This window comes from Puma concolor, chromosome D4 (assembly GCF_028749965.1).
Source record: "Puma concolor isolate L17-30 chromosome D4, mPumCon1.1.hap2, whole genome shotgun sequence".
In the NCBI taxonomy this organism is placed as follows: domain Eukaryota; kingdom Metazoa; phylum Chordata; class Mammalia; order Carnivora; family Felidae; genus Puma; species Puma concolor.
In genome coordinates this window covers 9,335,632-9,363,159 of record NC_141679.1, presented here as the reverse complement: position 1 = coordinate 9,363,159, position 27,528 = coordinate 9,335,632, and the positions used below count along the sequence as shown (strand labels likewise).

At 43.6% G+C, this 27,528-nt stretch overlaps 1 protein-coding gene across 6 annotated transcripts in view; it reads left to right on the top strand.

The window, feature by feature from the left end:
* SMARCA2 (SWI/SNF related BAF chromatin remodeling complex subunit ATPase 2) overlaps positions 1–27,528 on the top strand; it is a 180,528-nt gene that overhangs the window by 45,874 nt on the left and 107,126 nt on the right. For all 6 annotated transcript variants that reach the window (XM_086684935.1, XM_086684940.1, XM_086684938.1 and 3 more), the window contains exons 9-18: positions 321–491; positions 9,229–9,282; positions 12,232–12,362; positions 13,076–13,133; positions 15,268–15,368; positions 17,207–17,354; positions 21,157–21,320; positions 22,674–22,740; positions 23,415–23,525; positions 26,179–26,421. In XM_086684935.1, coding sequence (XP_086541061.1) covers positions 321–491; positions 9,229–9,282; positions 12,232–12,362; positions 13,076–13,133; positions 15,268–15,368; positions 17,207–17,354; positions 21,157–21,320; positions 22,674–22,740; positions 23,415–23,525; positions 26,179–26,421 — 1,248 coding nt within the window. The remainder of the gene's footprint in view (positions 1–320; positions 492–9,228; positions 9,283–12,231; positions 12,363–13,075; positions 13,134–15,267; positions 15,369–17,206; positions 17,355–21,156; positions 21,321–22,673; positions 22,741–23,414; positions 23,526–26,178; positions 26,422–27,528) is intronic.

The following is a 27,528-nucleotide window of genomic DNA, read 5'->3' as shown; positions in this document are numbered from 1 at the left end:
TGTGTGTGTGTGTGTGTGCGCGTGCGCACAAAGAACCTTAGAAGAGCAAAGAGCTGACTTTGAGGACTTGCTCGCACCACATAAGTAGTGTGGTTCGGTGTCCTGACTGCTACGAGCCCGCGTGTCCTGGGACGCAGGCATGGCGCCCCCAAGTGCACCCCAGACCCGGATTGTGCGCCGTAACTCACGTAGCCTGGATCCTTAGGTTGCCCGCACTCACCACCGGTCAGAGTTCAGACCATGAGGGGGGTGGATGAGTGGCAGATGGAGTCGTCTGCCATCTTTATGGCGCCCTGACCGTGTTCTTCTTTCCTTAATAGGCTGAAGATGAAGAGGGCTACAGAAAACTGATTGATCAAAAGAAAGACAGGCGTTTAGCTTACCTTTTGCAGCAGACTGATGAGTATGTGGCCAACCTGACCAACCTGGTTTGGGAGCACAAGCAAGCCCAGGCCGCCAAAGAGAAGAAGAAGAGGAGGAAGAGGAAGAAGGTGAGCGCCCTAGTGAGTCAGAGGAGAGGAGTGTATGGTCAGGAGCCAGCCCAGGGCCCTTTAATACATTCTCCTGGGACACCTGGGTGGCTCAGTCGGTTAAGCATCTGACTTCAGCTCAGGTCATGATCTTGCGGTTCGTGGGTTCGAGCCCCGAGTTGGGCTCTGTATTGGCAACCCAGAGCCTGGAGCCCGCTTCATATTCTGTGTCTCCCTCTCTCTCTGCCCCTCCCCTGCCCATGCTGTGTCTCTCTATGTCTCTTAAAAATAAAAGAACTTAAAAAAATATGTATATATGCATATATACATGTATGTATATATGCATATGTGTGTGTGTGTGTGTGTGTGTGTGTGTGTGTGTGTGTGTGTATTTACTCGTTACTGCCCTAGTGGAAGACTCAGGTATTTGAGTTGCAGAAAATGCTTACCCAAAACAGGCACCGTGTCAAAGAGGTGATGAGGCACACCAGACCACAGGTCGGAGATGAGGGTGTAGCCAGTAGGATGTTCCAAACCGTAACAGTTCTGTCCATACTTTCACGGTTCCGTACAGTGTTGAAATATCAAGTGTATACGGTCAGTCAAAAAGGGAAAGATGTGAGGGCACAGAAGTATTTGCTTAAGTTTAATGCCAGTGTGGTAGGGCGATGAAAATTAAGAAGGAATGCAGAGTACAGATGGAAAGAGCCTGAGAAAGATGTTAAGAGATGGCCTTGGGGTACTTTCGAAACAGATTTCAGTCTGTTTGTTTGAACGAGAGACAGTGTCAAAGTGGTTCCTTCATTCAGTTCAGCTGCCCTGGTGTCACAGTAGGGTGAGTGTCTAAGGCAGGGTTTTAGGTTATTACAGAGAACAGTAAATAGTTTTATGTACAATATAACCTAATTATATTGCACAGAAAGTGAAGAGTAAGATTTAGAATTTCTGCCCTGCAGATATTGTACCTCGATTCAAGGGCAACCTGCCAGTGTAGACCTGTGAATACAGATCCTCTCTGAATCCTGAGTGGTCTGGTGATTTGGTTCTTGGTTCATGTTTTGTTTTCACGGCACACCCTGATTGGCCTGGGCACACACACCAGCAAGAAACAGGAAGTCTCGGCCAGGGCTGTGAGGATTGAAGATTGGTGCCATTTAATCATTTATTCTGTGCACTGAATAATTGAACGCAATGTTTTTCAAAAAATAATTAATTTCATGGCTCCTGAATTCCCATCCCTGCTTCATAATTAAGGAGGAGGAATAAATGATTGAGAAGGTGCCTTCTTACACCTGACTTCTTTAGTAGAAGATAGCTTCCCGCATTGTGAAGAGCGCGCAATGACTCAGGGCTTGGATTTAGACATTTCGTCGTTGAGCGATCCCTCATTTTCTTGTCAAGGTGGCATTATAGACTCTGCAGAATGCCAGCTCCCAGTTTCTGACTTCAAAAGACGCTTTCAGAGTCAGAGAAAGGCACATGGGCAAACAGGTAGAAAGAATTCTGTAACATTCCACAAGGGGACCCCGTGAAATGGCAGTTTTCGTTTTTCCCAGTCCGGAGCTGTGTTTTGCAGAAGTGGCCAGGAAAAGGTCACTGTTGGTGTTCGTAGCAGTAAAATTCAAATTCTACTTGGTGTGTGTGTGATGTAAAAGCTGAAGGGTCCCCGAATTGAGCTTCTGGCTTATAATTAATGGATTCCTGCCATGGTATTAGATTGTTATATCATCGTAGGCAAAGAAAGATCTCTAACTGAGTGATGGGGATTATGCCTTTATTTTTGTGTTAATCTGTATAGAGCGGGAACCTGTCACACTATTTTTCACGATGCTGCCAACTTTGCATGATCTATAGATTGGCTCTCTACTTCCAAACTCTTAGCTTCAGGTTTGCTGATAGCATTTATTCTTTTCTCTTTCATCTATTTGTTTGACGAGTATCAACTGAAGCTAGGCAGCGGGCTACACGTTGGGGGAGAAAGAAGGCGATGGCAAGGAGAAGCACACGTGCCTTCTCAGTTCCATCAGAGAGCGAGAGGCAGGTAGACATTAATCAAATATGCAACCAGGTACATAATGATAAACCATGATGAATGCAGAAAAGGAAGCCCCAGGAGTCAAATTGGGGGTGGGGACTGGTTTCCTGGCAAAAGAATAATGGATACCAAAGCAACTCCCTCCTGTCTGCCTGGTGGGAATCTCTGGGTGGCTCTGGCTGGTTATCTCACACGATTGAATGTGCAGAACCATTAGTTGATCATCAGCCCTCTGCCTCCTTCCCGGTGCTCTGTCAGGATGCTCAGCATTTGAGCACACCCTGCCCTCAGCAGGACTGGGGAGGACCTGCTGTATGTCTTTCCCGGGGCCATCTTGCTGGGACAAATGGGATAATGGAGGAAACAAAGAAACTAGGCTCCTTCCTGAAACCTGTCTCTTTCCTGGGGCTTTGAGACTTCTTTCAAAGCAAGTTACACAATTGCAGATGCACCTTTATTCAAGTGCAAAGCAAATGGATGCTTTCAAAAGCTGATTATTTGACAGTTTGGATTATCTGTAGTTCTTCTTCCCTCCATTAGAGTGAATGATTGAGATGGCTCCTTCCAGCTTCTCTGCTGGGAAGGAAGGCTGTGTCCTGAAGCTTAAAAGTTCTGCGCTGACCCTTTGAGAAAGCATTTTCCCACAGAACAGTATTATGCTGTACTGTCTGCGGTTTGTTTGTTCATTCGTTTGTTTTTAATGAAGTAAGGCATCAATAAGCCTTTATTTTGAGAAAGCCTTCTTTACCCAGTGGACCAAGAACATTGTGCTATAGCAACAGGTATAGGACCACTTGGCTACAGCTGACTGTATCTACACTCCTGTAGATGAGTGTGGTTGACCTTGTAACTTAAATGGAAAGGGATCAATTTGTTTTTAACTGCCCCAATGTAACAGAGAAGTTCTCTCTCTTTCTGGTGGAGTTTATTGTGTTTCCTTGCTATTGGTAAACAGGAGAGTGGGTTTTCTTTAACCTGCCTTGACCATGTTTGCTTCTCTCTTCTCACCATCAGAGCTGCTGCTGTGACGTATAACATTTATAAATCATTCTGGAGCTTCTCGCTGTGGGTCTGGTCTTCCGTTAATGCCCTTGAAGTGGAGGAATAGGAAACGAAATATATGTATCTACCTAGGTGTTAGAGGAGGCATAATTTGTAAAGTATGGAAATATCTAATTATGTGAAACCAGTCTTTGCAGTGTGACAAGATTAACGTACTCTGATGTGCACTCTGCATGACCTTGAGGTCTCTGTCCCCTGCCATGATCGTTCTCTTAACATCTGCTGGGTGACTACAAGGTATAAAAGGGCATGGGGCTACATAAGGCCACCAGGATGTGTACAGATAGGATTGAGCATACTGGAGTAGAAAATTGAGCCACTGTCTAATAAATCACATTAGTCTGCAGACTTTTAAATTTCGTACAAATTTGCTTTCATTCCCTTATAGAGTATTTCATTAAAAGACCTATTACCTCGTGCTTCAGTCTCTGGATCTGTAAGAAGGTGATAGGATTACATGGCAAAGTGTATCTAAAGCATTTAGTGGGGCCCTGGGCAGCTCAGTTGGCCGAGTGTCCGACTCTTGATTTCTGCTCAGATCATGATCTCAGAGTTTGTGAGATTGAACCCTGTGTTGGGCTCTGCCCTGACAGCACAGAGCCTGCTTGGGATTCTGTGTCTCTTTCTCTTTCTCTCTCTTTCTCCGTCTCTCCCTCTCTTTCTGCCCCTCCCCTGCTCTCTCTCTCTCTCTCTCTCTCTCTCTCTGTCTCAAAATAAATAAGTAAACTTAAAAAAAAGCATTTAGAGTATACCCTGGCACAGAGTAAGTGCTCAGTTAGTATTAATTATTTTATGAAACAATTTTGCAGTATAAATGTAGGATAGTAATTGTTGAAATGTGGTTATAGTTGTTTTTTTTTTTTTTAAATAAAATCTTCTCTTTCCCCATGCTGTATGTTCTCTGTGATGTCGAGAGAATAAATAGCTACTTTATGTATGTATGTATGTATGTATGTATGTATGTATGTATGTATGTATTTTAGTTAGGAGCAATTAGGTAAGATGGCTTTTAGGACAGTGACAGGTTCTTTGCCTGTTGAGGCATGTATAGGAAGTGAAGATTTATTCTTTGTGGTGGACCCTGCCTATCTCTCTCTCCCTAGCTCCTACAAGGAGAATTTTTTAATCATGAAGCCTCTAATTTACGGTGGTTCCTGGTGGTAATAAGGTGGCCCTTGCAGGGCTTTAGAGTTCCTCCTTCAGCTGTGGTCAGGAGCCCATGCCAGCCATCCCCGACCTCCCTCACCCAACCTACTGTCAAGACGCGCGGTCGTTTCACAGGCTCAGCTTCCCGAGCTGTTGACTTCAGGCCAAAAATAAATATTTAATTCCCTCTTCCAAAGTCTTTCGATGGCGTGTATACCAACAGAACTACACCCTTGCTATTAATTTGTGACATTTCTTGGAAACTCAAGATGCTAATGAGAACCGTCCAAATCCCATGGGGGACTGTTGGGTCAAGTACCTTTTCTATCGTAGTGTTCAGTTTTCCTTCCAGAAGTTCTTTAATTCTCTTTCTCAAAAGACACTGTTAGGAGTAAATCTCAGGACCGTGACATATCGGAGGGGGAGTGTTTCTGGCACAGCATACCACATTGGTCAGTATGGTAAGAGGAAGTGTGTTTTCATCCTTTTTAGATATCAACAAATCAGAAAAACCTGTTGGTATAGTTTTTGGTGAAAAGAGGCATCAGATGCAAAAGTATAGTGATATTGTTGAGACACTTGTTTTAAATTCAAGCCGCTCTCCACTTCTTCTCAATTCTTCTGTCTCTCCTGTTTCTCCCCCCTCCCCCCAAGATGATGATGTACCCCCACGAGGACAATTTCACAGGTCAAAGAAAAGTTCTAAGAAATTCTGGGCATCTGAGTGTAGGGACTGTGGTCAAGGTAGGTGTATGCAATGCCAGCGTGATTAGATTAATTTGATTAGCTCAGTATCAAAATGGGTGAAAACTGAAGTTTGGATCAGAGTCCTGCTTAACTGGATTGACCAGTTACTTGAGTCAAAAATGTTGGAGTTGGTTTTCTCTGCAGAGTACAAGCACAGTAATGTGCAGTTGCCTGTTCATTTGATATTCTTGGGTATTTTTTATTGCTTGATCACCTATCTTAATGCTCAAAGGTCCACTTAAATGACAGTAAAAATAACCCAAGTGGTTTCTGAAAGCTTAGGTTTCCGCTGAAACAGAATGAGTCTGTAAGATGCCAGCACTCTTGAATGTTGTTTCAGCATAGTGTAACAACACCTGCTGGGGGATAAAGTGCATTCGCTTCATCATACAAATTGTAAAATTGTGAAATATTTGGTAGAAAACCATTTATTTACAGATCGAGGCCGTTCGTGGCCTGTGTTGGGGTAGTGATATGAAGGAAGTGCCCCGCTGAAGTTTATTTTCCTGGGTGCGGGCTTACACAGGATTTTCACGTGTAGGGATTCCTTGGCCTCTTTGCGCCCATCGCCAGTTATCTCACATAGCTTCTGCAAGGAAAACACGTAGCAGTGCACACAGCTTGGTGAACATTCCTAAGTGGAATTTCTAAATTGCCATTGGCCTTGCGCATTGGGAAGCCACATTGTTTTTAGTTGTGAGTAATTTGTTCCGTATCCCCCTTCCATCACTAGGTGAATTACACTCCTTCCTCCCTCCAGCAAGCATAATTTGTCCCCAACGTTTTGCAGGTTGGAAGAAGCCAAGACAGGGTCCTTTTAGTCCTGGTTAATGGATGAACTACAGTGTTGTAGTTTTTTTTGTAGTTTTTTTGTAGGATTGTTTTGTTTTGTTTTGTTTTTAATTGATGGAGGAAAAAAAGCTCAGGCATCAGCTGGTAACGTAGGATGTGTTTGTAATCATGTGATGGAGATAACTGTATATGAAGGTTCCTCAACTGGTGGGAGACCATGGTAACACCAAGAGCAATCTGTTTGGAGTTAACATTGAACCAAGAAAAGGGATGTTTTGTGGGATTATTTATTTATTTATTTATTTATTTATTTATTTATTTTTGTGGGGGGTGGGCGGCCAAGATAAAGCACCAGTGTCATGGGAGATCCAGAGATCACCAAACTGAAAGAATCCAAAGCATGATGGGAGAATGTGTTGTCTCTTGCCATAGAGTAGACTGCCACCTGGCTTCCACCTTGTGTAATAGCAGCAGGATTGGGTATAAATTCAGGGCGTGCCAGTTCTGTGAGGAATTGTGTGTGTGTTCTTAACTAATTTTATGGTTTGCAAATACATTGGCATGTAATTACAATAATGATGATTCATTGAGTGTGTGCTAAGTGGATGCTTCTTTATTATTATTATTTTTGGTGCTTGTCTTCCTTCCTTCCTTCCTTCCTTCCTTCCTTCCTTCCTTCCTTCCTTCCTTCCTTCCTTCCTTCCTTCCTTCTTTACCAAATATTTACTTAGTACCTTTTACATGCCAAGACCCCTTGTCAGTGTGGGGATATACGTGTGACAAAACAGACAGAAATCCCTGACTTCATGGGATGAACCTTATGAAGCAGTTTCAGGCAGTGCTATAGCCAGTCTCACAGACATAAAGGAATAGTCTTCAGACAGTCATTGAAACTTGTGCGTTGTGGAGGTTGATGCTAGGAGTATATATGTATATAACAGTATATAATGGAACACTGGATTGTACGTACTGAAATAGCGATCCTTTCCTGCCTCAGCCCCATGAGGGAGGGACTGTTACTGTCCCTTTTTTACAGAAGAGGGAAGCACGACGGAGATTTGCTCAAGATCACATAGCTCAGATCTCTTGTTCTTAGTGACAGAGCTGGGGATTCAAACACTGGTGGTCTAATTCCAGAACCAAATTTTTTAAATCTAATCTTACATTGCCTCTTGAATTTGATATTATTTTTAAAATGAGTTTAGAGGATTTAAAATAAAGGACGGGCCTGATTGTGAGGCAGTTTTTAGATAACACTCTAGCTAGTCAAAGCATATTCATAGAAGAGTATCCTTTAGAATGGTTTTGATTCTATTATTTATGGTCCTTCAAGCTTTTTAATGTACTATTCATTGAAATGGTGATCCAGTTCCACTCGCTAGATATTGGAAATTGGCTTATTCATTGTCTCATTTGATTTTCTTTGTTGGCCAAATTTGTAGCTTATTTCTGATTTGTATGGAAAGAATGGTGGGATTAATTGACTTTCTCCCATTAATTAAAACAGTCGCCTGAGTGTAGTGCCCGAGAATTCCAAAATTGGAACTCTTAGGGGCTGGTCACATGGGCGGTTTCTTTTCTGGGCTTTTCTGCCATTGTTCTCTATATCCTTCACCAAGATATAGAGCCTGGTGTCTTTTTTGACGCTCATCACTCCTTTGGAGTGTAAACGTTTTTCACGTTGGGGCGGCATACATAGAATATTAAATTCTTGGGAAATCATAACCAAAGGGAGCATTTTATTTCCTGCTCTTTGGTAGAAGCACTGCAGTTTTTTTTTTTTCATGCCCTTTGCTTTGGCATACATACATACATGTATTCCTTGTAAGACAATTTTGAAAGAACTTCCCCAAAATTTCAAACGTTTATGGGATCTGCATTTCTTCAGTATGGACAAAGGGTTGGATTTTGAACATTGCCTCTCAAAGCTGTTTTGTCAAGAGACAATTGAGTTATTTTCATGGAAAGCAAACATGTATTATATAATCAATGCCTTAAGTAAACAGAGTAGAGTTAATATCGATTCTGTATCATTATATATATTTTTAATTAACTAAAGAGCCCAGGGGAGGAAAGCTCATTTTCTTAAATGTCTTGATAAAGGAAATGACTAAAGTTGTTTTTTGGTTTTTTTTTCCTCACACACGAAGAGTATAGCTTTCCAGCAATAACTTTCAAATAAGGATTCTGAAAAGGTGATGGAAAAGATTTCCCTTGTCAAAGAGGTTGTTATAAATGTAAGAAATTTGAGACTCTTCTGTGTTTATTGCAGATGAGACTCTCTCGGGTATGCCCCAAATGTGACATAATCCTCGCTTTTCATTTAGGCTGTCTTTGAGGCACATGGAGGTTAATGGACTAAGATATTGAAATATTTAAGAAATGGCAAGTGACGGAATTTGTCATGAGATCACAGTATCTGTATCACATTTGCTCCTAGTACCCACCGTAGAAATACTGTGTATTATGAAAAGCCGATTAGGTTGAATGGAAAACATCCAGAGAGCTCACAGGATTGTTGTACAATTCTGTGTTTTTATGACCCAAGAGCGGTTCCGAGTTTTCTCGTGATGGACGTTTTTAGAAACCTTGCCAAGGAACGTGGAGCCAGTTACATCAGGATTTGTCTTCCCAGTGCCAAACAGGGGAAGGACATTCCACGTGCTGACCTCAGCCCTGATGTTCTCATACCTTCAGCATTTTGGGTCCTGGAAGACTCGAACCACAAATCTTTGGTGTGTGCCAGCCTTGAATCATATGTGGCTTTCAGTAACTCCCCGCAAGCTGCCTGTGAAAGACACACGTTGTCTCAGACAGCGAAGAGAAATACAAATGAAAGGCATTAACACGTAAGCTTTGTTGGATGATGATGAGTGGCGATGAAGTGCTTTTTTATACCACAGCACTGCCACAAAGTTCTTCTTGTAACCGTCTTCTTGATTCACGTACACCTGACATCTTGACCTTGCTTTGCAGAAGGCCGAAGAGATTGCCGAGGGAGGAGAGTCTGCCCTGGGACCAGACGGAGAGGTGAGGCGTTTTGCACCCATTTCTGCTCTGTTCTGCTCCGTGAGTCCCCACCATGCCCTACGGCACCGTTTTCTGTGAATACCAACGTTATTTTTACTCAGCTATTCATCTCTAAGTAAAAATAGTAGTACATTAGCATAGTTGAAAATTAGAATAGCATAAAAGGGATATACTGGAAAGGCATCTTCCGTCTCAGACAAAGTTTCTTGTGTACCTTCTGGAATCTTCTGTGTACCTATGTTTATGAATGTATAGCATGTGTGTAAGAACCTTAAGTGATTGTATAATTGCATTTCCCCAGTAAATGATACAGAAACATAAAATATGACCCAGTTTCCTTAGTGTATTACTAATTTGAAATTATGAAACTCTATAAACAATTTACATATTTGGTTAACTTATTTTTTGACATTGTGTGTTAAGTTTATGATAGGGCTTCTATGTGTGGAGTCATCAGCACATTCCTAAATGTTATTTCCTAGGATTTTGAAAATTCTCCTGAATCATGAGAACACAATTACTTATTTATTGGACTTTTTTTTCTCTGAAAACTCAAAGTTCTCTGCCAGTGATTCACATGAGGAGGCATACATACCCCTCTCCACAGCCGAATGGGAGGGAGTATGTTTCAAACTGTCTTCTCTCATGGATTCTGATAAACCTGTTTGGGGAACCCTTCTAGAATCACTGTACATGGGAGGCCTACTCTGAATGTGAACATCCTGGATCCAGAGAAAAAGGTTGAAACCACTTTTCTGCGCAGAAACTTCTTGAACAGTAAATGTGGCTTAACCACTGTAATCTATCACAGGGAAAGAAAGGATGGGGTTAAGAGTCTAACGTGTAAGGCCCTCTCAGTGGGCCATTCTAGGGGAAGAATACCATATATTGGAGCACTTAGAAACCACTCTGATTTGTAATAGCCCCCAGCCTTACCTGAGCATGCCTTACAAGGGTCTATAACTAACAAGCACACAGGGAGAGATTTAACGCGTTAGCAGGACAATGCTCTTACCTCTTATCATCTCTTGGGAAAATTAGCCACTGATCTTGGGCTTGTGACATGCACCTTTTTTTTTCTTTTAATCTCAACACATGTGTATTCTGTTTGCTCAAGTTGGCAAAGTGGACATCTTGCTCAGTTTGTTTTGAAATCATGTTCTTACACTCTGCTGTGCTCATTCAGTGCTTTTTGCCAAAGATCTAATTCCAGCTACAGTGATTCCCAATTTTCTTTGAGGCATGACATAAGAATGAAAAAGCTATATTATAATAGTTCGAGGTAACGTAAGCTGACTTTTCCGAGGGAGGCGATAGCGACTGGTAGGTCTTGATCACATGGGTGTGTAGATGACCTTTCACATTAAAGAGAAAGAAACGTCGTGTGTGCAAAGTAATGGTGTTCACATGCATCGCTTTAGCACACATAAAAGAAAAACAAAAAAGACAGTTTGGAGTAATCCTTTTCTTTTTTTAAAGCTTATTTTGGTTGATAATCATAATATATTGTTTTTTATTCTTACAGTGTTTTCTTAAAGGAGAAGGGAGAAAGAACTTTTTTTTTCTGGTCATTTTTTAAAAAATTTTTTTAAATGTTTATTTATTTTCAAGAGAGACAGAACACACGTGGGGGAGGGGCAGAGAGAGAGAGGGAGACACAGAATCCAAAGCAGGCTCCAGGCTTTGAGCTGTCAGCACAGAACCCAACGCGGGGCTCAGACCCACAAACCGTGAGATCCTGATCTGAGCCAAAGTCGGAGGCTCAACCAACTGAGCCACCCAGGCGCCCCTCTGGTCATTTATTATAAAGATACGTAAGATAAGCTACTGCATACTGTTTTTCCTACCATTTATATTTAACTTCAATTAAGAACAATTTAGGAAAAATCCTTTGGAATTGGTAAGTTCTCTAAATATTGAATTTTATTACCTTTAAGGAGATAGATAACTTGAAGACTCCTAAAACATCAAGCATTTCCAAACCAACAACGTCTGGCCTGGGGGTCTGCTCCTAGAGGTGACGTCACCCTGTAATGAGTTGCACGCATTTGCATAGGATTACTCCATTTTTACGCCTCTTAAAAAAATTTGTTCTCTCTGAAGTAGGTTGAATGCAGCCTCTGCAATTTCATTTTTTTCTCCTAATTTTCTGAGCAAGCCATTTTTCATTGAGAGTCTAATAATGAACTTCAGCTCAGTCTTGGCCCGTTCGCCAGGTTTCAGATGAGCAGAGCTTTTTGCTTTAAAATCCTACTCCTAGCACCCGTGGCTGCATTAGATGCCAGGCCATTTGGTTCTGCAGAAGCTTAGACTGGCCCCTCATGAGGTGACAGTACCTTTCTCTGTTCCTGTTTTCTCAGAAACCATGACTTTGCAATAGTTGTTATCTGGGGAAGTATTATTTGGGGGTTGAGGGTTCTGAGTTGCAAATGGCAAAAATCAACCCTGCCAGATTTAAGTGAGAAGAGAATATGTTAATGGAATATTGGGTAATTCATTGGATCTCCAAGAAAGCCCGGAGAACATGCCTCAAGGCTATAGCCAGCGCTGAGCCGAACAGCTCGACAACGAGACCTATGGCTGACGCTGGGAGTCGGGCAGGAGCTCCACAAGGCCACTTGCTGTGCTCTGCCCTCCCTCCAGCATGCCTGTTCCTGCCGGCTTCCCCAGCCTTCTGGGTCCCTATACAGAGCCTTGGTGAGTGCGTCCGGTGGATGGAGCTGAGGTCTTGTACTGGTAGCCTTGCTGTAAGAGAGGCTGGTGTTTTCAGCTTCTTCAGTAGGAGGTGGTATTCCACTTCCTGCCAGGATTCCATAGGTGGTGAACTTTCCATTCACAGAAAAAGGGTTCAGATGCTGGGCAGCCAAAAGGCTGAGAAATGCCCAGCACAGAATTGGGAGGCTGTGTGAACACCAAGCGGTGATGTGTATTTTTTTTTCTCCTTTCTAGCCCATAGATGAAAGCAGTCAGATGAGTGACCTCCCTGTCAAAGTGACTCACACAGAAACTGGCAAGGTCCTGTTTGGACCAGAAGCACCCAAAGCAAGTCAGCTGGACGCCTGGTTGGAGATGAATCCTGGGTATGGCCTAAAAGCAGAAATACTGGGGGAGGGGGCACCTGGGAGGCTCAGTCAGTTGAGCGTCCAACTTCAGCTCAGGTCATGATCTCAGAGTTCGTGAGTTTGAGCCCCGCATCAAGCTGTCTACTGTCAGCACAGAGCCTGCTTCAGATCCTCTGTCCCTCTCTCTCTGCCCCTCCTGCGCTCTCTCTCTCTCTCTCTCTCTCTCAAAATAAATTGAAGCAAGCAAACAAATAAAAAAGCCAAAAAAACAATAAAACAGAAGTACTTGCCTCCTTTGACTTCTTAGAGTTTTGTGCTCCTTGTACAATCTTAGAACTAAAACAGCATGACCTTTACGATCTGGTTAAAGTTATTTCACCTGCATCTGTCATTTGTGCATAGAACATGCTAGTTAGGTCACGGGTGTACATATTGTCTTATAGTTTAAAAAACTAAGGGGGCGCCTGGGTGGCGCAGTCGGTTAGGCGTCCGACTTCAGCCAGGTCACGATCTCGCGGTCCGGGAGTTCGAGCCCCGCGTCGGGCTCTGGGCTGATGGCTCAGAGCCTGGAGCCTGTTTCCGATTCTGTGTCTCCCTCTCTCTCTGCCCCTCCCCTGTTCATGCTCTGTCTCTCTCTGTCCCAAAAAATAAATAAATGTTGAAAAAAAAAATTAAAAAAAAAAAAACAAAAAAAACTAAGCCCCCTCTTCTTCCCACTCCTTTTCCTGTAGTTACGAAGTCGCCCCCCGATCCGACAGTGAAGAGAGTGATTCTGATTACGAGGAGGAGGTATGTAGTCACCTGTGTTTGGAGTGTATGGGTTTGAAAGTTAATGGGGGAGGCACCGTGTCTGTCTGTCGCGTCTTCCTCCAGTGTTGGCCTTTGGGGGACGCCTGGGGCTGAGGGATGAGCCAAAGCCGTGATGGCACAATCCCCACGGTACAGTGACCTCTCGGGGGCTCGTGGCCAATGGGGAAACTTGGTGAATTCTAAATTTATATGAATCCAAGAAAACAGAAGCTGACATTACGTTGGAGGGGACAGAACGGTCTTTTGGGGGAGAATTGGAGATGGTTTACTTTGGGAAGGCAGCGCCTTGCCTTACCTGGTTTGCACTGAGACTTAGTCACCTGAAGGTTTCTGCAGTCCTGTAAGCCTTAGAGTGTATTTGCAGTCAAACACCTGGAGACTTAGACGAAAGGGCAACATGGGCTTGTTTGAATGAGGTTATTGACCCTCTTGGTTTCTCTTTAAACATGATTCTGGTTTGAATTCCTTGGATATACCCATGACCCAAGGAGAAGCATGTTTCTCAGTCTCTTGGAGGGAGCAGTCAGGACATCTAGAGCCTGGGATGGTAATTTTGGACACTTTTAACAGAACTTAAAAAATAATAGTAAAGGTTTTTTTTTTTTTTTAGATCAACTGCAAAATGCTTAATAATTACATATAGGAGGGTTAAAAGAAGACTTTTATCTCCTTTATGAGAGCATTGTTATTGAGTGGTCATTAATTCTGTTTGCCAGCCTTGGAAGAATCTTGGTTCAGAAAGTGCTGTGGCGTAGATCCACAGACTGGGTCATATAGCTCACCAGAGTTTTAAGACAATTGTCATTTTCTTCTGTTTTGTGCCCCCCCCATTTTTTTCCCCAAAGGAATCTACCATGAACACTTGTTAACTTTTACAAAGAGGAAAAAAATAAAAGTTATGTTGAGGAAAAATAATAAAAGTTATGTTAAAAAAAAAGCACCGCATTAAACTGCTTTGGGTTGCATGCTATTTATTTTTTATAGGCCACTTTTGTTCCAAGGTCTTTGAAGCTTACAAAATCAATTTTAAAAGTGTTTCTTGTTTACTCGGATGAGTATGTCCATAAGTGACCCATTGGAAGCATCTTGTCATTGAGTAAGAGAACCAGGGAGGGACAGAGATGAGATACAGTAGGCTGCTGAACCCCCAGCTATCAGCCCAAGACTGACCCCTGCAGACAGCTCTAGGCAGCCGGGAATAGAGTGAACTCTGACCCAGGGGTCTAGAAACCCCGAGTCCTCATCTTGGGTCTCCCACTCATGGCGAGTCATGTTCCCCTTAAAGAACTTCATCCCTTGCCTGGAAAACGAAAGACCTGTACTGCCTCCTTGCCAGACCCCCAGCATCTCAATGATCTGTTGTCCTAGGTTTGGTTGTCAGTGTTAACATCATGTCGGTTCATATGTTTTCGTTCAGCAGTTGTGGGAAAGCATTATTCTCTTGAAACCTGCTTTTAAAGAATTTCTCCTGGACTATCTGGAAGGGCTGAGCCTTCAACACCAGTGGTTGGTAGTGCACATAGCGAAGCTTTCAAACAGATCAGCAGATCATAGTACACAGTTGAGAGGTGGAGATAGTGAGTCCTTTGCCAAGCTATTGACAGTTTTAATCTAAATTCAGAAATATATGATGTGAAGTAGTCACAGAAGGCAGTGTGTTCACAAGCTCCAGCCCCTCTACCTTGAATGCATGGGGGACGACTGGCATTATCAGAGAGCATTTTTATGAGAAGGATCATAGTAAGCCTCTAAAGTCTGGCTTTGGAGAGAAGGCTCTAGAATGTTTCTAAGTGAGAGAAGATACGGTCTGCAGGACTCTGATAACCAAACAATGATAAATACCCATCTGCCATGACTTTTCCATATTCATTCTTGGGAGTGGGTGTTCTAAGGGATCCTCAGAGGGTTTCTCTTATTCTCTTATTCAATGATTTAAACAGAAATAGAATGGCGTATTGCCTGGTTCAGGTAAGTATTACATTTACTTCCTCCCTTAATTGTGTTTCCTCTGTCGGTGAAGTTGAGTACCACCCAGTCGCTTTTCAGAAAATGCCTACCGTCGAGGTTCCCTCGCGAAAGTGGACTCTTTCCTGTGTCTTTGTTCCCTCCCCAGGATGAAGAGGAGGAGTCCAGTCGGCAGGACACGGAAGAGAAAATACTTCTGGATCCAAACAGTGAAGAGGTTTCTGAGAAGGATGCCAAGCAGATCATTGAGTGTGTATCGCTCAGTTTTCTCCCTTGTCCGTGTGTTTCAGGAGGATTGTGCTTTATGGATTTTCTTGTAGAAAATTTTGTCTAAGGAAGGAGGCCGACCGACCTTATGCCCACACCCCACGTGAAACGAATGTGGCGACTGAGGTCACCCACCGAGCTTTGGGGGCTCATCTCCTTCCTTCCTCCCAAATCCCCATCTCCAGCTCAGCATCACTCCTGGGCTTCTGCCTGACCTTGGCCTTTGGTGCCAGGACTGAACTGATCAGACCGGCCCTACTAGCTGGCTGCTCAGCTGCCCTTCCCACCTTGACACTCACCCTGAGCCCCCGCCCCCCCCCCCATGAGAAATGCCATTCCCTCCTGGTCCCCGTTAACCCCTGTCCTGCCCGGTCTCCGCAGCACCCCAGGACCCCTCAGCGCCCTCTTCTCCCGGTGTTCAATTGCTGGCTCCATTCTTCACCCCAGCCATCCTCCGTGTCAGCACTTTGCTTGTGTAGCTCTAATATTAAGAGAAACCTTGGAGGAAATAATATGCAAAATACAACATTTAAAAAAATTTTTTTAATATTTATTTTAGTTTTGAGAGACAGAGAGAGAGACAGAGCGAGAGTGAGGGAGGTGCAGAGAGAGCGGGAGACACAGAATCCAAAGCAGGCTCCAGGCTCTGAGTTGTTAGCACAGAGCCTGATGCGGGGCTCAACCCATGAACCATGAGATGATCTGAGCCAAAGTCAGACGCTTAACCGACTGAGCCACCCAGGTGCCCCGCAAAATACAACATTTATCTATCTATCTATCTATCTATCTATCTATCTATCTATCTATCTATCTATTTATTTGTTATTTAAACATTTATTCATTTTTTGAGAGACAGAGAAGAGAGCACAGCAGGGGAGGGGCAGAGAGAGGGGGAGACACAGAATCCGAAGCAGGCTCCAGGCTCTGAGCTGTAAGCTCAGAGCCCAATGTGGGGCTTGAACTCATGAAATGAGAGATCGTGACCTGAGCCGAGGTCGGACACTTAGCTGACTGAGCCACGCAGACGCCCTGCAAAATACAACATTTTAAAGTGATGAGGTTTCCGGGCACCTGGGTGGCTCAGTCGGTTGAGCATTCGACTCTTGGTTTTGGCTCAGGTCATGTTCTGATGGCTTCATGGGTTTGAGGCCTGCGTCAGGCTGTGTGCTGACAGCCTGCTTGGGATTCTCTCTCTCCCTCTCTGTCTCTGCCCCTCCCCCACGTGCACTGTCTCTGTCTCCCTCGAAATAAATAAATATAAATTTTATTAAAAAACAAATAAATAATAAAAGGGATGAGTTTTAAAAGAAACACCCAGAAATAGGAAATAGGTCCCACATTAGGAAACTTTGTTTTCTCAGTCTGCCTTTCCTCCTTTACCAAAGGTCTAGAACCCCACCCCCACCTTTGCTGGTCCTCACTGCTTGTGGAATAAAATATCAGCTGGTTAACAAGACATAGGAAGCTGAAACCGGCCTGTCTTTCCTATCCCTTTGCTCCCTCTCTCAGCTGCTGGGCAAGCTCATGCTCGTATCGGTCATCGGAGGTCAAGCGGGCCTGCACGCAGACCCAGATTCCACTACTTTTTATGTGGCCCAGACAAATGAATTAACCTCTGTGAGCCTACAGCTCCCCACAAGCATAAAATGGGGATGGACATTACTCAGTGTACCTTGCTAATTCTGTGAGGGTTACAGATTGTGTATTCGAACTAGAAGACAGGAAGTAGGTGATGGATACACCGTACTCACTGCAGCTATTTTAGGCTCCCCATTCAGGCACCAAATTATCTGAGGATGGTTCTCCACTCTCTGTCCCAGGACAGCGAAGCAAGACGTGGATGATGAGTACAGCATGCAGTACAGTGCCAGGGGCTCCCAGTCCTACTACACGGTGGCCCATGCCATCTCGGAGAGGGTGGAGAAGCAGTCCGCCCTCCTCATCAATGGGACCCTGAAGCATTATCAGGTAATGGGGGTGGTCTGTGCCCTGCTGGCAAGTCACAGTCTTGCACCTAATTTTCGCCGGAGTGGGTCTTGCACAGGCGCGTGTCGATTGCTTAAGAAGTTTGGTGATGGGGAGGCATTTGGGGTCCCGTTGTTAAGATGATTCTCTTCCGTGGTGCCTCCCATTTTTGTTTCAGAGCACTTCCATTTTACCACCTGACTAGGGCATACCCATTTTATCTTCCATGATTTTCGGGTGAATTGCGTCTTAAGGAATATGGGCTTTAACATTTGGAACGGTTTTCTTGTGGGTCTCTGCACAATGGGAAACCCAGCCACATTCTGTACGTACGGGAACATCTGTGCCTCGTCTTGAAGTAAATGAAGCATTTTTTTCAAAACTTGCATTGGTGGCTAGAGTTTGATGCCATGGATTCAGCTTCTGGGAGCCGCTGTCTACTATATTTATGCTTTTTTTAAGACACCATAAAATGGGGAGCTCTGGTGAAAAGTATACTGTAAACATAACAGACGTTGCATTTGACCTGTTGGAATAAGGTCAGCTCCTGTCTTCTACCTCCTGCCACTTTGGTGTTTCCCAAAGTGTGTTCCTTGGAACATTTGTCTCGGGAGACGTACCTTAAAAAGAAAAAAAAAATGTTCTGTGGTCAAATAAATATGGGCAATACTATCAGCTATAAGAAGGATTATTGCATAATTTAATATCGCAAATTTGGATGCTTAGGAGCGAGTGTAGAAGCCCTTCCTAAAAATACCAGGCATAACCCAGGACTATCCTGAGCCAAGCAGACATATGGGCACCTTGGAAGTGACCCTCCTGGTAAGCCCTGCTGTGCAGGAGCGCATTCACGACTCTGCAAAAATAAACGTGTGACCTATGATTGCACATCAGCATCCTGCAGTGAAATAACTTTAACTTCCTAATCCCCAAATTTCTTTGACCACCAAATTTTATGTTGATATATCCCCTATTAACATGCTATAAAATTAGTGTCTTTTGGAATATACCTCAGGAAGTATTGGTTTAAGTTGTCAGACTTCTTGGACTCGGCTCCTGTAAACTTTTTTTTTAAATTTTTAAAAAAATTTATTTATTTTCAAAAGAGAGAGAGCCCTAGTGGGGGAGGGGCAGAGAGAGCAAGAGAGAGCGAGAGGGAGCGACACGGGATCTGAAGCAGGCTCCAGGCTCTGAGCTCTCAGCAGAAAGCCCGATGAAGGGCTCCAACCCACGAACCATGAGATCATGACCTGAGCTGAAGTCAGACGCTTAACCAACTGAACCACCCAGGCGCCCCTCCCCTAAACTCTTAATACTGGGCACTGTGCTTGCTGCCATTGTCGGGGGTGAAGGTTGCATTGCCCATTGCCACAGTCCCCTTCTCGATTTGAATTAAGGTGCCAGCAGTCTGTACCCACTGCTGCTTTTGCATCACCGGTTCGAGTATCAACCTGATGTAAAAGGTGAATTAGTGATATTGCGAGAATAGTTTTGACCTTGGGGATGCTCTGAAAATCTCCCCAGCAGGAGCCCCTGGAGCACACTTGGAGAACCACTGTTCTGGCTGTAGTAAGGTCATGGTTTCTCCAAAGACCATGCTATTTTCACGAGGTTCCAAGTTGTTTTCATCGTACTTGGCATAGATGTCAACTCAGTTTGTTCTAGTAAACTGTTGTCAGTCTGCACGGAGAAGATGCATACTTTGGAATATTCATAAATCAGTGTTGATGCCACACTGATTTCCTCCCGCCATCCAACACCTTTCTAATCCCCTGACATCACAGTCCTTTCACACCTGCCTCCCCGGTTTCCGGTTGTGCGCTTAATGCCCCTCCTCCTCTCCAGGCCACTGTAGATTTCCTGAGCATGCGCATCAGACCCCTTCCGGGTTTTCGCTCCACGGAGTTGCTTCTCCCAAAGCTGCGGCTCAGCGCCTTCCTGGATCTCTGTCCACGCGTTAGCTTTCTGTCACCTTGCTCCTTGGCACATTTTTTTGTGTCATTAATAGTTCTGTAACCCTGGCACTGTGGATGGGGGTGGAAGGGAGATTCTCCTGCTGCTTCCCGGGAAAGCCGCACAAGTGTGCTTTGCTGCCCGAACCCTCCAGTTCTGCGGTCTAGGGAAATCCAAATCCCTTCCTACAGTTTCATGACTTCCTAGTCTCCTGTGCTGCCCACTCGTGCTCCTGTTTTATCTAGGTTGAACGCAGATGCAAAATTCAGCCCCTTTGCCAGTTTTCGTTAAAAAAAAAAAAAATCCACTAAACCACCGTTCAAATGCTTTTGGCGTTTAGTTGACTTTCCAAAAGGTCTGGTGGTCTCAGGGTCCTCTTGCAGTCATGCAACCCCTCCCACCCGCCACTGTGGTGGCCACTCATTTCCCCCTTTTGCCTTCTCTATCTTTGCCCGTGCCCTCAGAGCCCTCCCTGTGTCTCCCATCTCCTGGTGTTGCTGTCCTGCAAAATCCTGTAGGATGAATTGGGCGTCTTGCATGGTACAAGGTAGCCCAAGTGGCCTATGGAGGTATTTCTGCAGACCTGCTCGATACAATTGCATATATGTGCTAGTACCGTTTTAAGTAAGTTTATAGTATTAATATGTATGCCACGTACTTTCAAGCACTTCTTAGACCATGTGTATGTGTGAATGCCTTTTGTCTCCTCTTGGACTGGAAACTTCTGAAGGGAGGCATGCATCCTCCACACCCCGCATCCGTCTTCTCTACCTCGGTGCATGGTCCTTTGCACAGAACAGTCACTTAATAACTAACGAAAATCGTTGAATTACTCGCTTTGTTCTTACATAAAATAAATTAAAAGGAACATTTCCCTAAGTATAACTTCATCAGCAAGCTAAATTGGTTTCAGCAGATATGCGTATTTATGTATTTGTATATTCACATTTACTTCTGTGTAATATGTAATACACATCTAGGTGAATAGTTCTATGTATTATGTAACATGTAAGTGTGTAACTGTATATCACGTAAATAAATACATTAAATTGCTTCTACCATTGAAATCCAACATGTGTGGGATGGTAGTGGTATTGGTGGTTGGGGGAAGGAAGTGGAGCAGTTCCGTATTTTCACCCAAGCTTTCTTGTAGTTAACACAGGAACCCCAAAGCTGCATCTCTGGTGCAGAGCTCTTGTACTTTAAAAATCTGTGGGACCTGTTTGCAGGTAGTCAGCTTCCAGTGCGCTGCCCATGGGGGGCACCCACATTGCAAAGTGGTGCCTGGGAGCTTTTTCTCCACAAGGAAATGTGCTCCTGTGGACCCAGCAGCGCGCCCCTGGCTCCCCGGTCACCCTGCTTCCTCCCGGAGGGGATCCCGCCCCGGGGGAGTCTCTACGTTGCCAAGAAGGCTGTTTCTAATGATCTCTGATCTGTGTGCCAAACCTGCCTTCTGGTTTGTTTGTCTCTAATCCTCACATTGGCTTTTTGTTCTTGGAGTGGTTGGAATGGATTTTAGTTTGGGTTTTCTTCATTTATAATCACTGTGGAATGTCATATACTGTGAAATGCTAAGTAGGGATGAGCAGGAAAGCTGCTTAAAATCCCACCAGTATGCTGCAGCCCGTCATTTCTAAATCTGATTAACACTTAGCACCTGCCAAGCAGCCGGAATGATTACAGGCTCATATTTTAAATTCTTTTTGTGTTGGTGCTTCCCCCCACTTGCCTACTGTGGGAAATGCAACCTACGGCACCGAGGAGTTAAGAAGTCACAGCCTCACTTGAGTTGTATTAGTATTAATTACCTGTGCAGATCTTGGATAATTGAAGCAATTACTCTTCATTTCAGCTCCAGGGCCTGGAATGGATGGTTTCCCTGTATAATAACAATTTGAACGGGATCTTAGCTGATGAAATGGGGCTAGGAAAGACCATACAGACCATTGCCCTCATCACTTATCTGATGGAGCACAAAAGACTCAATGGCCCCTATCTCATCATTGTTCCCCTTTCGTAAGTAAAGTCATTTATTTCGCACTATCTTTCCCTAGGTTGTAGATTGCCCTCTTAGTAGCTCATCTTTGTTTTTTCATTTAAGGCAGAATTTTAGCAGGTCGTGGGATTACCAAGAGCATCTAATCTGGATTTAGGTTTTCACTGCCCACCCTCCCCCTCAACCCCCAGCCTCTTTGAATGGCTGTTTAAACACAGGACAAAGTGATTTTTATCAGCCATTAGCCCTGTAGTCTACACAGCCTGCACAGGGCACAGTTAGGTCTTATTCATGGTGACACTTTAAGTGACTCCCGAGGTGGAAAGGCTTGGACATATTTTTTTTTTTTAAAGATTTCTTTGATAGCTTTCCCTTGTCTCATTTCCAAAAGGTTGCAGAAATTCAAAAAGTATGTCTTATTCAACCTGTCTTCGCTGTATCTTTTAAAGCAGAAGCTAAATCACAATCGTAACTGAATTTTGCATTAAACTGCCTTTGGTACATGCAGGTTAATTTCAGCCATCAGGATGGGTCTTGCTGTTCTCCATTCAGTTCCCAGAGCCTGGCCCACTGTGCGTCTCCTCGGAGGTCTTTCTCTGCCTCTTCTGAGAGAAGGAATACCTGTTCAGAAGAGCCCCCCTTCCAGAATGGGGTCTCTGGCTGTCGGTGTTAGATTACAGTTTTAGTCCCTGAGATCTTTGTCGATCCCAGTGTTGGTACAGTCTTGGACCTTGAGAAAAAAAGGATTCTGGTTTAGCCTTTGCAAATTCGGTCCAAACAAGGACTATTTGCAAGCCTTCTGAATCTGCATTATCCAAATCCGTGGTATTTAGACATCCTTTGTATTATATCTATGTTTCAAGTATATATTTTGCTCTTTACCTATATTGTTCATGTTTGGACTCCTATATTACGGTGATGTTTTCAGGGATTTAAAAAAAAAAAAGGGCATTCAATGTTTTTCCCTTACTCTATCTTCACATATTTATTTAATATTTTCATGTGCTTTTTATAAAATTTCTTTTTCCTGACTCAACTTTTCTGTGCACTTACATGGCTGCTTCTAAAGAGTCCCCACACATCACTCTGACAATTGCTAAGGTTTTTCTTCCCCCTCTATGTTTATGCATTAATTTTTTTTTTCCTTAGGAGATTTCTTAGGAACACACACACACACTTGTCATGCTTTGGGGCGTCTTATTCTCCACTTATCTCTTACTTCCACACCTTTAAAAGAGATACTTAGTTGAGATAATTTATACTCTCTAGCCCCTTTCAAGGCGAGGCCTGAGCATGAATAAGAACATCTTTTTAACCACTGATTTTTCATACAAATGTCTTTTTCTCTGAATGTTTTCTTTTTTGTTCCATAGGACTCTGTCTAACTGGACATATGAATTTGACAAATGGGCTCCTTCTGTGGTGAAAATTTCTTACAAGGTTTGGAATGCTGTATTTATATATAAATGTGGAGAAGCAAAAAATAGACCCTATTTTTTTTTCTTAGTTCCATATGCACATCTGTGAACTGTATTTGGTTGTAAAGTTTTGTCATGTACATCATGTACCAAACAGTGTGAGTTAATCATCCCAAGAAGATTACTGTAATAAACCATAATTACTTTCAGATAGTGAAATGCAGAAGAAAATTGTTAATTATCATATTGCGAGGTTTCTGATGAGAGTAATACAAATGACAAATATCGCGCATTCCGCGTGCCTCTATGCCCACGGTTCCCGCAAAGTTCGCAATTACCCGGACGCTCGGGCTGCCTGCTGCACGGTCCCATAGAAATGAAGCATTCCAGCAGGGCAGCAGGGTCTCTGCTACCTCGAGGTTGCCATAATTTCCTTTTCTCTCTTTCCCCACCCTCAGTTTTCACTGGGAAAGCCTGTCTGTAAGGGTCTGAAAACTGTCCAGATGTGTGCGATTTTGCCAAGCACTTCCTTCCTGGATAATGGATCTGTATATGATAATGCATATATGTGCAATTCTCAGTCACGTGTCTGGGCTCCATTAAGCCATGAATAGTGAGACAAAATGCTCACATTACTTCCATTGGGATATATATATATATATATATGTATATATGTATGTATTTCTTTCCATTCAGGGCACCCCTGCCATGCGTCGTTCCCTTGTCCCCCAGCTGCGGAGTGGCAAATTCAACGTCCTCTTGACTACTTATGAGTACATTATCAAAGACAAGCACATTCTTGCAAAGGTATGTTTGAAAAAAAAATTCTTTTACCTCTAATTATGGACCATTGCACTGGAGCGTAAAGTATTCCCCAAATTATACTCGCTACTATAATTTGATCATTAGATGGCTTCTCTCCCTTCCCCTTGCCCTCTCCCTCTCACTGTCTCCCTCCCTTCCTCTCTCTCTCTCTCTCTCTCTCGCTTTCGCTCACTTGCAGAGTCAGATATATTTTGGTCTTGGGTTTTAATTTTATGCATGCTTTTTTTTTTGGCATATGTCATTGATTCTGCTTCTCTTACCTAGCCTCTCATAGTTAATGAGTTTACATCTCTTAAGAAATTCACCTGGGCTCCCTCTGCAACTCTTTTTCTCTCCAGTGGCCCTGAACCTGCTTGTGGAAGAAATAATTGTTTTTGCTGCCCTGGGTTATTGTCAGCCGCGTGACTTCATTCCTCTGGTGCCTTTGTCTCTCCAAAGATGAGTGGGCACCTCTCCATACAAACATTCATCCAGGCTGGGGCTTTGGTGCTATTCCTGTGTTAGGTTTTCCTGGTAAAATAATGGGCTATTGTTTGAATTACTCTGGGCTGTTTCTCTATTTACTTGAAGCTGAGAGAGGCTTGTTTTTCCACCTGCAACCTTCATGGCTCTTAATTTGTACGTCCTAAGTTGTCCTTTAGCCATAAAATAGAAAAGTGTTTTTCACTTGTATCACCTTGCCTCCTGATGCGTTCTTGCCGAATGACAGAAATACATTGGTTCATGGGAGCAACTATGAAAAGTTCCTTTTGGTTTCCCCTTTGGTAATTTCTTTTTCCCCCACGGTGCTACCGAAGTGCTATAATCTGAAACTAAGTTATGGCCAGAACTGAACGGAATCCCTGTTTCTTGGACCTGTTCTTTCTCTGCCTTAAACCTGTGCTCTGGGAACGGAGTGCTCCCTTCGTGGCATCACAGGCAGTAACATACAGGAAGTGTGCTCCCAGGGGGGTTTAATAATTGAGATGACAGTGGCAATAGTGCTGTGTTCCTGCTCCTCCGGCTCAGAGATGAATTTGACATTGAACATGTCAAAAATGACATGTTTTCAATATTACTGCGGGAATGTGTTTGCACATTTGAGATTCTTTAGAAAAAAAAAAAAACACCCTATCACATCTTCTGCGTATGTATTTCAGAATTCATCAGAGATGCCTGATAATGAGATGAATTGCTTTTATTTGTTACTGAGGCTATAGAAAGGGATAGTAATATTTTGCCCAAGCAGAAGACCTAATTGGTAAATTAGCAAATTAGCAAAATCAGCGTCCCCTGATTCCTTGTTTGTTAGGTCATAAGCTAAATTAGGAAATTAGATTAGAATGCTTACTTGAATACATTTTTATCTGCTGGCCTCTTTTCATGCTGTCGGTAAGCTTGGGACAGTTGTCCATACAGCTTGGTTCTTAAATGCTTTTCTTAGAAATGGTGAAAGAAGAGTAAACAACACCAAACTCTGGTAGTTTCTTTTACCCGAACGTCCCAACCTGGCGGATGATTTTATTTCTTTTCCCCCGATTTTACCGTCACTTCTCATGAGGAAGGCAGGAACCACCTAAAATACTTTGCTAGTCTCCCTCCTCTCTCTGGGAGCTTTGCAGCAGGATCCAGGGACATCTGAGCACCGGATGCTTTTCTTGGCCATTTCCACTGTTTTGTAGGGAATGAATAGGCTTAGTGGCACATTCCTTATTGTTCTCACTTAAAGAAACTGAGACCAGTGACCTTGAAGAGGGCTGAAGGGTAAGTTATGAGAGAGGAAGGGGCCAGTGTCTAGTAGACTTAGGAGGGAAGATTGTGTCATATGGCCATTCTTTATTTTTAAAGCAGTAGTCATGCTGGGAAAGAAGATTGTGTTTAATTCCGAAGTTCTGGCACAAATAGAGGGATGATATTTTAGCATTGTCTTCAGTGCTAGTGAGTATGTCCTTTCATTTTAGCTATCTCAAAAGAGTGATCCTAGATCTGGCAGGTAAGGAATTTGTCTGAACTGACAGACTCCAAGTTGCCAGATCTTCTTTTTTAAGAGAAGCTGGATGTCCAGATTTTTATGTGAAATAATTCCAACTTTTAAATGTTAGCAACTCATTCAAATTAAAAAGAAAAAAGAACACTGAGCTGAGCCAAGCCCCAAAGGTACTAGTCAGCCAATATAATAATAGAAACGAAGGCATGAAGCCGGAAGAGCTCAGCTCTAAGTACCTGCTGACGCCACCTTGGAAAACCAGTCAGTAATCTCTGCTTTAAGTGGAGAGCTCTATTCTGTACTTTCTAGGAGCAGAGGCAGCATGAACACTAAATCTGAGATAGCATCAATAGGAGGGGTGTTGGGGGGCGAGACACAGGAGCTAGTCCTGGCCCGACCACTTCATTCTGGGCTAAGTTCCCTTCTTTGGGAAGGGCGGTTTGGAATCACATGGCCCCTATGCAGCATTGTGGCTTTGACGTTCCATCATCACATGACGTCTTACGTGATCCATCAGGTATGGGAAATAGACTGTTGAGATTCTTTTATCCTAGGGGGAATCACACTGTATTATGCACAAAGTATGAATTCTTTGGTTTTCCTCACCACTGCCTTCCTGTGGTATTTTCCCTAGCTCACCACATGTTGGTCCTTCCTCATGTGTTGCAGATTCGGTGGAAATACATGATAGTGGATGAAGGCCACCGAATGAAGAATCACCACTGCAAGCTGACTCAGGTCTTGAACACTCACTATGTGGCCCCCAGAAGGATCCTGTTGACCGGGACCCCACTGCAGAATAAGCTCCCGGAACTCTGGGCCCTCCTTAACTTCCTCCTCCCCACGATTTTTAAGAGCTGCAGCACGTTTGAACAGTGGTTTAATGCTCCATTTGCCATGACTGGAGAAAGGGTACTGGTCTAACTTTTGTATTTTCCACGTATGGGAATGAAATGAACATAAGGAACCCAAAGCCAAGAATGTTAGCGCCACAGAAAGCCCGTAGGGTGGTTTACAGTGTTGCTTACTTTACAGAGCTAATCAGTGGATGCATATGTTCTCTTTCCAGGGTTATTTTCTGTCCTAAGAAAATGGTCTAGGATCCTAGAATCTAGGTCCTTGGTCTTTTGCCAACATGTTAAGTAGGCCAGCAGAGAATGTTCCTGACTGTTGGAATGTTTATCTACAAGGGCCACAGGGAGGATGAATGGGAGATATTTGTTGAATCAGTTTAACCAGATCAACCGAACCAATTGAGCACAAACCTTAAAACAGATATTTCCTTGTTGTAAACTTGGGCTTCTCGTCAAACTATATCCCCCTGAAGAATTTGTGTGTAAAACTGAGCTAGTCCACACTAATTCTCTGTACACATTTTTTTTTCCGGCTTTTGTGTGAGCCTCAGTTTTGTGTCTATATAAATGCTCCTCAGATCCCGGAGCAGCCATTTTCACATTCCTTATTTTCATTCCTTCCACCATCAATTTTTGTCTTGGAGCTCATTTCTGAAAGGAAGACATGGGCCATTGCAAGAAAAGAAATGGGTACCTGTCCTTTTGATTAGCGGTTTCTTAACTGTGGGATTGAAAAGCCACTTAGAAAGCTGTCGAAACATTTATGTTGGAACTCTTCAGCCCTTGAATCTCGAAGTACGTTATAGGGATCTTTGCCCTTTGTCAGAAATTCAGTGGCTTGCCCGCGTGTAGAAAGCAACGCCAATGAAATCTGCCCCCTAGAGGTCCATAGAGGAAGGTGACACAGAGGTTCTAGACGAGGTTATGTATACAGAGGGTGGAACGAGATGAGGGCAGAGGAAAGGAAGAGTGAGGTAGAGAGGCTTGGAAGCTCACCAACACAAACTAGATCTGCTCTCTTTTTCTTTCCATGTTCAGGCCACATGGCCTTGGTGTGTTTCTGCATCGGAGACAATCCAAGTTAAGAGCCTAGCTTAACGCTTCAGCTTCGAGTGAGAACACACGAACTCTTGCCCCTTCCCTCGGGTTCTGTCTCAGTCTTCAG